General features: G+C 39.6%; 1 protein-coding gene across 1 annotated transcript; it reads right to left on the bottom strand.

Moving 5' to 3' along the window:
- Positions 1-1,872: 1,872 nt before the first annotated feature.
- LOC118563770 (heat shock 70 kDa protein 12A-like) lies at positions 1,873-8,761 on the bottom strand. The gene is made up of 4 exons (XM_036139664.1): positions 8,472-8,761; positions 8,057-8,281; positions 7,799-7,970; positions 1,873-2,796 (listed from the first exon to the last, which is right to left on the bottom strand). Exons 1-4 carry the CDS (start codon positions 8,751-8,753, stop codon positions 2,093-2,095), a joined length of 1,383 nt encoding a protein of 460 aa, XP_035995557.1. The 5' UTR covers positions 8,754-8,761; the 3' UTR covers positions 1,873-2,092.
- Positions 8,762-11,357: the final 2,596 nt, after the last annotated feature.

The following is an 11,357-nucleotide window of genomic DNA, read 5'->3' on the forward strand; positions in this document are numbered from 1 at the left end:
AACTGGCAAGTTAGTATCTAAGTGAAATATTTTTTAAAGGAATAATGGTCACATAACTTGATACTTTTATAGCAGTGGGGTGGACAAGGGTACTGTTTCATATATAATACAACCATTGTTGTTTAAAAGTGTAATCTTACCATTACACGTTTCAACACAAAGCAATCTAAAGGTAATTTTTGTACAGTGTCTGCAAGAAAGGACAAAGCAGACTAAACATCTTAAAGAAGCTTAATTCCTTAAGTGTTTGTGGTGAGATGCTGCAGATCTTTTCAGTTGTGTAGTGTGTTATTTCTTCTGCTGTTATCTGTAGGGGTAGCATCAGATGCGGTTGACTTAAAGTGTCAGAGTAACTTACTTGAAGAAAGCTTGTTGAGCTTGTTAAATACAGAAAGCCAGCTCTGTTATGGGAACTACTCTTGAACCTTGAGATGATTTCACAAGGAAGTTTTCTTCATAAAATGAAGAACATTAGGAACAACCCTGAACATCCTCTTCATCAGAATGTCATACAACAACAAGAGTGTCTTCAGTCAGCTTCTGATTTCTGTTTGGTACAGACTGACTGAGCAGACATCGCCCCCTGCTGTCCGATCAAGAGTACTACCCACAAGTCACAGATCATTTTTACCATTGAGACATTTGTGTCAAAACTGTAAATGAAGGTGTAACTTGTAAAGTTAAATTTGTGACTCACAGCAGCAGATTCGTGCAGTTGTATTTATTGATTTGTATTTGTGTTAAGGAAATAAAATATAAAAAAAACTTTTTTTGAAGATTTTAATACATTTTTGATGCGCAACTCACAGAACAGAATTTGTGTACTTTGTGTGGGGCGACGTTGCACAGAGGTTAGGGAGTTTGTCTTGCAATTGGCGGGTTGCCGGCAAATGCGACACATTTATATATATCTTTTAACGCAACTTATATATATATATATATATATATATATATATATATATATATATATATATTGTGTGTGTGTGTGTTCTCAGAAATATCTAGTAAACATAAATGTTATTTTAAAAAATTATTTCAGTTCCATGACACAAAAAACCCGACACAGTTTATAGAACACTTTCACACAGCTTGATGTTTTCAAGCCTTTATTTTTGTACATTTTTGTACAAACATTTAAGATTTTTTTTTTTAAATCAGACCAAAACAGAATAATACACAGATGTGAGCTTAATGGGAAGCATGTCATTTTATGGTTTGGTATTTGATGGTATTATTCTTTAAGGTTGTTCATTTTTTCCATCAAGCTCATGGTGACAGAAAACATCACTACAGGTAGATCAACTGCTAACAATGAGTGGGACACAGGAACCACTAATATATGTCAGATCATTCAAGAAAAAACTCAAATTTATAATAAGAGGGCTATTTCTCGATGGTTACAACAAAGTAACTGAAACAAAATACAATAACAGAAAACAAAATCACAGGAAATTATGTAAACCCTTTTAATTACCCAAAATTAATAAAACTAGAACTAGGCAACCAAATGCTAAAAAGTGAACACAAAATTACTCCAAAATTCGAATCTTATTAGAAACAGACATATTTCAATACAAGGGGAAAAATACATTTATTGAAACAGTCTTAAAAAGGTTTTAAACATTGACTTTAAAACATGTTTGTAAAGGTCTTTACCAATTTCATAACTTTGTATCAACAGGGATTTGTTCAACAAAAAACAAAAAAAGCATAAACAGATAATGATAGTTTATATATATATATATATATATATATATATATATATATATATATATATATATATATATATATATAAATAACTTTTTTTAAATATACATTTATAAATATTTATCACTAGTCAGATTTATTTTTTAATTTTTTATTGTGCTGCCTTCATGTGTTATTAGTTACACTAATTCTATTTGCTGTTGAACAGTGGATGATATTTATATTGAACCATTAAATTTGGCCTGTTAAGGTATACAGTACATTATTATATCTGAAGTACTGCTTTGTTTATGTTATTCTCTTACAACTGAACAAAAAAGAATATATGTGCAAAATATTCCTATCTATGTCTGATGTTGGATATTTTTTTGGCTGTGATTTAATTTCAACAAAATGTGCCTTCTTTGGTTGTAAACTTTTTGTCTGGTCTGTGTTTTGACTTATCAAACCTCTCATCACCACCAACTCCATAAGTGAAGGCACTTTTTCTAGATGTTACCAAGTGTGGCCTTCTCCCACACTCAACAGCTCCCTTTAAGATCGCTTCTTGTGGCCTAAATGGACACAGAACTTTGCAGTTGTCAATAAACTCATCGGTAATGTGTGTGCGTAGAATCTCGCTCTCAGCAAATCCCCCCACTAACAGGATGTACTTAATTTTGAAATCTTTACATAATATTTGCCGGAGACTCTTAGTGATTCCCCACAGACTTTCTTCAAAAAAAGACCTCAGTTTCTGTTTAGTGATCATGATTGAACCTTCATTGAAGGATACTCCTTGAACTTTTTCAAAGAACTTTTCAATGTCTTGTTTTTTCTGAGCCACTCTCCCCAGATTCAGTGAACAAGTCACTTCTATATCTTTTTCCTTTTTTTTGAAAACAGTGAAATCATTCATCATTCTCTCAACCTCACTGGGGTAGCTTTGTTCATATTCATCCCAGACTCCATCACAAAATATTTCACTGAGGAACTCCTTAAACTTTCTGTCCACGTTTTGTCCTCCCAGATCATTTCCAGAGGCCTTATGCAGCTCCTTCAGAGATCCTCCTGCCAAGACTTCATGAACAGTGAGGTCAATAGTTCCCCCTATAACAAGCAAAAGCAATGGATAGTTTACTGAGAGCTCTGTTGAATAACAAATGTCAAAACCATGTTCCTCAAATTTGTTCAATAATTAGTAGTTTGTGGTTTGTACATCTTTTTTTAATATAACTTCTTATCTTAGTTTTCTTTGAATTGGTTAAATAAACTTGGTTTATGAAAAGCAAAATGTAAGAAGAAGAAAAAAAGTGATTAAAATCCCAATCACTATCACCACAGTTCCACTTTTAATAGTACATGCTTCACAGGATTCTTACCTTATCCCACTTTTTCTGTTCCCAATGTTATAACCTCAAGACTTATTTAAGAGGTAACATCAGGTAAGATAATACTGTGAATTCAAAAGGCCTTTCCGATGTTACTGATACAGCAGGTTGGAGGGAAACCATCCTGGCTGGAGTTTGATTTGCTATGAATGTGGGCACATGGGTGTGGTAGAATAGGGCTTGGGGTTAGGCAGCCATTAAAGCTAGGGTTTTCCAGAAGTTTCCCCAAGTCTCTTTTTTAATAACTGCATTTACAAGACCGTCTTACTAGGCTGTTCTGCTCTTCAGGGGGATTGCGTGAAAAGAATCTCCAAAATCTACTCTGGTCTTATTTCTTTCTACTGAGGCCGTCCTGTCATAAACGTAGTTTCTTCTTGCAACACTCAGCCACGTTCAAAGTATACAGTGTGAGCGGCAGAACTACAATGTACAGCTAACACCGAAGCTAACCGCTAAGCTAACTGCAAAGCTAATCAGATACATAAACTCTAGAAGTGCACATGTGCAGGCAGCAAGGGCAAACTAACAAGGAATGTGCATGCACACTAGTGTTACGTGTGAGCATCAGAATAATTGGGATGTGGGACATGCAATAGACAAGAGGATACCCCTGAAACTTGAGGGACATAGGAGAGTGAAAGTAGGAACAAAACTCTGACAAATCCCTGTCCTTTGGTGCAAAGAGCAGTGACTGGTCAAAGTTTTTACTGGCCTGCAGCTCCCACGGAGATCGATTTTAACCTCCATTTTCTGAATAAACAATGTTTTGACAACTTTCAAGATGGAAGAACGATTTTATCCAGTATAACACAAAAGTGTTTCTGAACAGGATTACCAATTAGAGCTTTAAAGTATATGGGTAATACCCAGTTGGGGTGAACAACTTTGAAGGGATGGGAGCTGCTCCTGGGGTTCCTGAGGTCCAGATTGGTCTGGTAGTGGACTACTAGAGGTTTTTGTTTTAGTCCCAAACTTGGCCTATACTGCGAACATGGCAGCAATCGTGGGTCAGAGGTTTTGCCACCCTCGATTGCCCTGCATTTCTCCAATTCTCGTTTGTCCTTGGGTAAGCTGCTGCTGTACTTCAGTGATGATCTATATTTTGATCAGACTGGCTAAGAAAGTGTTGGAGGTTTACTCTAGTTCTCCCCATTGTGGCATATTTGAACAGCCAGGTGACAAATTAACATAAACCCAATAAACAGCAACAAATTCACTTCTACAGATGGCACACACACACACACACACACACACACTCACACACACACACACACACACACACACACACACACACACACAACTCAAGTTTATTTGTATAGCACATTTGTGCAGCAAGGTGGTTCAAAGTGCTTTACATCATGAAAACATAAAAACATCATAAACACATTGAAATGGTCACCAATTGTGAAACCATTAGCAAACATTAAACTGTATCAAGTGTATCAAATTAGGGTATTTTCTGTGTTGTATCAGATACTGTGTTATTCATGAAGAAGATTACCTTTGCTCTCTCTGTACTGCAAATGCAATCATATTCATAAACTGCTGCAACCCAGACAATAAGAACTTTTAGCGTAAAGTTTGGGTTCTGGGTCAATTTAACAGGTGTTTGTGTTGATCTTGTCTTATCCCTCTTGTTGATGTTTATAGGAGAGGTGTCCGGCAAAAGAATTCCAGCAAAGTTTAGTGGGTTTCCAAATGGAGACATTATGGGTATGTGTTATGGCTCGAGTTGGCTGATTAGTCCTTGGTACTGGAGTTTTTTTGAAGTATAGCTATGGCCCTTCATCTGGTCTGGCGTTCCGTTAGCTAAAGCCCCATTTACACTACCCTTGTTAAACCGATCCGAGCCGAGACCAGTCCGAGCTTGTATCAGTTAACCAAGCCGAGCCTCCTTCTGACGACCGTTTACACATCACGCTATCCTGGTTCCTTGATTGCTCCTCGCCTCCTAGTGACAATCTGCAGTACTGCTGTTCTCTGGGATTGAAGGCGGGACAAAGCAAATCAAAATGGTGGCGCCCGTAACATTCAGGAAGTTATGGTTGGACAGAGTCGGCTTTTGGGACATGAGACAAAAGAACGTCTAATAAGGATTTACAGACGCAGGAAACAACGACAGACGCTGAGGTTCATCACACTGCTAAGCAGAATCATCTCTGGAAACCGTGTGGCATGGTAAGGAAGCTTTTTATGAATGTCTGAAATTTGTCTGAATGGAGTGTGAATCAGGAGGTGCAGCCAGACACCCCAGAAAAAACGCGAACAGTCAGCTGACTGTAAGGGGATGACGCGGTCTGCTCATGCGCTCTTCGTTATCAGATAACCGGGACAAAAAAAAAAGAGGCCAAGACCACACCTGGAACTGGTCTGCAGTTAGCGCGGTCCGGTTATGTCTAGCTCGGTTCAGTTCAGTGTGCTTACCGTTTACACTCGAGAGTTATCTGGGTTACCGAGCTCGGACTGGTCTCGGCTCGGTTAAAAAAGGGTAGTGTAAACGGGGTATATCAAACCCTCCAGTGGGGCAGATCATCTGCCATTACCCTCTCATCACCCTCATTACGGGCTCCCCTCAGGGCTGTGTCCTGTGCCCCCTTCTGTTCACTCTGATGACAAACAACTGCATCCCCAGGTTCACCACCAATCACATCATGACGTTTGCAGACGACACAATGGTGTTGGGCCTGATCAGAGATGACAACGACCGGGAATACAGAGAGGAGGTGGAGCAGCTGGTGGGCTGGTGCAGAGACAACAGCCTGATCCTGAACATTGAGAAGACGAAGGAGATCATCATTGACTTCAGGAAGAACCGGCCTCGCCACGCTCCACTGCTCATCAACAGCTCAGCTCTGGAGGTGGTCAGCAGCACCAAAATCCTGGGGGTGCACATCACAGAAAACCTCACCTGTTCTGTGAACACCACATCACTGGTGAAGAGGGCACAGAAGCGCTTGTACTTCCTGCAGAGGACGAGGAGAGCCCACCTGCCCCCGCCCATCCTCACGACCTTCTACAGAAGCACCACAGAGAGCATTGTGACCAGCTGTCCCGCTGTGTGGAGGCTGCAGCGCCTCCGACTGGAAGAACGGAGTGTGCAACAAGGGATAATAACAAGCTGGACCTTCTCTACGCTAATGTTAAGGACGCCTCCACCTTCGCCCCCTCCTCCTGCGTGCTCGTGCTTCTTCACAGGAGCATGTTTCCCTCTTCTCCAACGTTTTGTTGCGTGAACAAAGGTGACCACACCTTTGACCAGAATGTCCAAAATTTAGAAGAAAAGTGGGGGATAAAACCTTTCGGTAATGTTGCCCTGATGTTCATGAGCTCTTCTCAGGGGAAAGAGCTCCAGGTATCATCGCAAAAACCAGAGTTAAGTTGTAAAACAAAACAAAAAAGTGCGCACCAACACATCGTTGCAGCCATCGCCGGCGCCATCCTGCCAATAACAAATCTGGGTTTTCATGAAAAGCATTCACAAACTGGTCCCAAAACTCTTGTCACATGCACACCATTGTATTTGCTTGTTGAAAGCTTGGGTAGTTTTACAGAGGGTCTGCTTGCTGTTGACCATGTACTTGCATCATTCAGCTGAGTGCCTGTTAATGTAGTGGCATCCACTTGAAGCTGTTGTTGTTGTGGTGTAGCAGCCCTATCAATCCCTCTTTCTGCTTGTGTCTTCCATAACTTTGTGTTGTCTTGATATTCCATTGTCCTCACAATGTCTGCAACTCTTACAGAGAAACTTGCTTGTCTATTTCTGGCTCAAGCTCTTGGAGGGTTTTCTGCTTCTGTGATAACATGGCTAGTAGCTCCAGCAAACAGTCAACATTCACATCAGTCTCACATGTTTTATCTTGAATTTTTTGCACCAGCTTCGCAACAGATGCACGTAGAATGGTCCGTTTCTCTTTTAATGTCTGTAGTCGCTCCATCATGTTTTTTTTTTCTGTATCATGTGTCTGCAGTTATCGGCTCGATCCAAAAAAGTTCTTTCTTACACTCATGTGTCCCAGGTTTCGGCACCAAAATATTGTTGTGGATTTATCTGAAATATCCCATCTTGCTGAGAAAGATGACTTAAGATTCAGTTTTGTTTAATATAGCTTTACTTTCGAACTAAGGCATCATAACATTCACATAGGTCTGCCTTTACTGGAGAAGAGGAAACTTTTTTATTCGCTCTTCCTTAGTAGAAAACAACAACAACCACCTTGCTGACATATGACACCTGCGCCCTCTAGCGGAGAAATACTTAAACAGCCAAACTAATATAATGAAAATTTTAACCTGTAATTGTATTGTATTTATTCAATTGTCAAATTTATTCAATTCTTTTTATTTAACTTATGAACAATATGAATTAACCATATTATAGCAATATCCAACACAACACAACAAGTCAGTACAAGATGCACACAGACCTGGCAGAGTTTTTATCTGGATGACATTCCGGACATAACTGTGATTTCAACCCCCTGTATGAAGACAACATACTAATTCTGCTACACTACAAAGGGATTATGTGATTGTTTGTGATGGTTTCAACTCATTTTACCTCACGCTGTTTTTAAAGAAAGAGCTACACTGAAAGAAACAAAACTATTAAGGCAGAAATCTTCAAAAACAACTAAAGCTTGGAAAATTCCTTATTCACATGTAGTTTTTCAAGATTTTATGTCCCCTAGTTTATATTTGAAGGTTTAAGTGAAATGTTTTACCTCCACAGTCAACCACAATGTACTGGGTCCCTGGAGACTGGTCTAGTGTGTCTTCTCCTCTGTTCTCTGCTATGAAACCATCAGATGGTAGCTTCTTACAATAGACCAAAGCGGCTTCTGATTCCAAGGCAATGATCAGTTTATTGCTGTTTCCTTTGGTCACAAGACCTGCCTACAAGCAATAGGAAAACGATTTCTATTTAGAAAAGGATTTAATTAGAAACTGATTGGATGTTTTAATTGTAGGTAATTAGTTACCTGAGTTGCAGCTTCTCTCATAAATTGTTTAGCTGAATGATCCCAGATGGCAGGAACAGTCAGCACCCAGGTGAAGTCAGAGGCTTTGAACTTTCTCCCTTCTGTGTTTTTTGCGATCGTTCGTAAAGCGTCGTCCTTCAGGAATCTCAATGTTTCAGTGAAAACTTTCAGTGCCGTCATTTCCTTTCCATTTGTTGCTTTAATCTTCAGATTGTTGGTGAGTTTCTGATGATTTTTAATCACATTGTTAGTAACTCTTGTTTCACTTTATGCACCATAGTGTGGTAAAAAACTATAATAATAATAATAATGTATTATACACCTATACAGTTTTTTATTTTTATCAGTTATACCACAACCACAAAAATGCATGCTATCCTGTGTATGCTATATGTTTATTGTTTCTTGTACTTACGTTTCCATAGAGAGCCATCTTGAAGCAATTAAAGAAGTACTTCTCCCTGGCTTCTTCTCCCTTTTTTGAAAGATAATCTTCTTTAGCTTGATAACCAAAGCTGATAAATTCTTCTTGTTCATCAAACAGGATGCAGGTAGGAGTCTTTGGGGTCTCGAGTCCAACCTCTTCACCCCAAGTCTTTATGTATGGATCTATTTCTTTGTCTCTGTATGTTAAGTTAAAGGCATATCCACTGTATCTAGTGCCAAACTGTATAGCTATGATGAGAGAGTCTTCCATTGTGGAAACAGATCCATCCAGTTGTGTGGGAAAAAAAAACATTCTCAGCAACACATCTGGGAGTTTATACTTATGGTGGGTGGGGCTGACTGTAGCTCCTACCCCTTTAGTGAAATGAAATCTATAACAGAGAGAGTATCACTCTGACTCAACATATTGGGATTTAGCAAGGCAAGTACAAGGAAGCAGAATTTCTAAAGCAGCTCCAAGTAAATATTTCTGATAATTAATGAGGAAATTAATCTTAACGTGTACAGAGATTACGAAATAAGCAATGTAGAATCAGACGATTTTTACTGAAATCAGTCATTTGAACTAAGTACTATTTTATTGACAAATCATCCAATTTAAGAATGCATGAATTGCGGACTGGTACAGCGCCAGCTTCACAGCAGACGCAGCACCAATCTGCCTGCCGATCTACCGCTCCATCTTCCCCTCATTTGTGAACAAGACCCCAAGATACTTGAACTCCTCCACTAGGGACAGCACATCCTTGGAATAACAAAGAAAAAGTTGTGAACGCTCCCTCCTTTTTGGAATTAATAAAGTTTATTAATGAGAGCTTAATTAAAGAGTGTGTCTTTAATTCTAGAAGGTAATGTACTTAGAGTGAGAATAAGATTTACAAATCAGATAATTCTTTAGGTTCAACATTTAAATACATTTATTTCCTCTTAAAACCAATGGGATGTAGCATGATTAATTCAAATGAACATTTTTGCAATTTTATGAAAAGAATTAAGGCCACTGCGATAATTTAGCGACCAGTCTAGGGTGTATTGTCAGCTGTCAATGAGCCTCTTGCTCATTGACAGCTGGAGATAGGCACCAGCACCCCTCGCAACCCCAATAGGGATAAGCATGTTGGAAAATGGATGGATGGATGAATTAAGGCCATGCAAGAAACTTAAAGGAAAGAAGATGAAGAAATAAGGTAAACACATCTGATTCCGAGCTCTGTGCATTTACGTAAAAAGGAAGCTCTACAACTTTGATAGCCATGTTCCAGAGATTTTAAATTCCCTGTTATGAAGAAAAGATATACTGTATAAAGAATGTACAGTAAGCAAATCTAAACTAAATAATACAATAACATGTAATAAAAAAGTAGACTTAACAGGATTATTTTAGATGATCCACAGTCTTATTTTACTGATGCAAGTGGAAGTGTTCAAACTTTAAGACTTGGGTTAATTAAATGCTAGTGTGATTTTTTTTTTCAATTCCTTATATTTTCAGATTTCATTATAAACAACATTTAAAGAGACTTCAATCTTTACCAAAGGTAAAGTACAAAAAACTGAAAATACTTCATATATTTGGAAAATATCCTAATGAAACTTTGAAAAGGGTTAAGAACGGAACAGATGGACCCAGTGTTCAAACCAGACAAACAGTAGAGATTGCGAGAAACAGTATATTGAAACTGAAGCAGGACAAGCGGCATCGGCGTCAGCGGCAGGAAACTCTAAGGACAGAGACAGCATGTTAGTGACCACGTCTATCTGGAAGTGAATGTTCACAAACATGACGGTCACTAACCTCTGGTCAATTTACAGTCCCGATCCGGTGACTGTTATTTATCCCGCCACGGTGACCGCTCTGAGCATCCCAGATGCTGGTGCGTCGGTGGTCATTAGCGGCATGATCAGAGGTATAATCCAAAACCGTGTCGGGGACGAGATCCAAGGTCAGAGCCAAGTGGACATAAATACCAAGAGGTTTCAGAGGAAGATCCAAGACGGGGTCAGGTCACAGTTCCAGGTACGGGTACACAATCAAGCAAACGGTGTGTATGAGGACAGGCCAGCTTGGAGGTCAGGTCAGGTAGGAGTCAGGCAAACGGATCCGGCAATCAGCTCAGAAGGGTCAGGCAGGCTCAGAGGTCGGGAGGCAGAACAAGTCAAGATCAGGAAATCAGAAACAGAAAGTAGGCTGGAATAAGACTAACCTATGGCTTGAAATAATCTGGCACTGCTGTCTATCTATCTATATATATTTAGAACAGTCCAAAGAATGAATAAATGATGGTTACGGGGGGGGGGGGGGGGGGTGACTGAATCACTGAGGGAGGCGTTGTAGAGGTTGATGACCACAGGCAGGAATGATTTCCTGTGCCGCTCTGTGGTGCATCTGGGTGAGAGGAGTCTTCTGTTGAAGGAGCTCCTCTGCTGGGCCAGTGTGTCATGGAGAGGGTGTGAGACATTGTCTAAGATGGACTGAAGCCTGGACAGCATCCTCCTCTCTGCCACGGTGGTCAGAGTGTCCAGCTCCTCCCCCACAACATCACAATATAACCTCTCATATGCAGGTGGAACAGGTGAGCAGAAATGAGATTATTGTTTGTTTCAATATAGGACTACACACCCTCAGGCTTTCCTGTGTTTCACCATCACTGTTTTTTTGCTTCTCCACAAACCAGGACAGGTCCAAACTGACTTTTACTTTGAGGTTTGTGCTACAAAGACCTATGAAATGGCTTCTTCCAGCCATTTCATAGGTCATTTTGATTTGCTTTGTCCTGCCACCTTGAAAACTCACAACCTACACATTTTCTATTTTCTTTAAAAATGTCTTAAATTGAATGTCAAATGTCTCATA

Source organism: Fundulus heteroclitus, chromosome 7 (genome assembly GCF_011125445.2).
Source record: "Fundulus heteroclitus isolate FHET01 chromosome 7, MU-UCD_Fhet_4.1, whole genome shotgun sequence".
Taxonomy (NCBI): Eukaryota; Metazoa; Chordata; class Actinopteri; order Cyprinodontiformes; family Fundulidae; genus Fundulus; species Fundulus heteroclitus.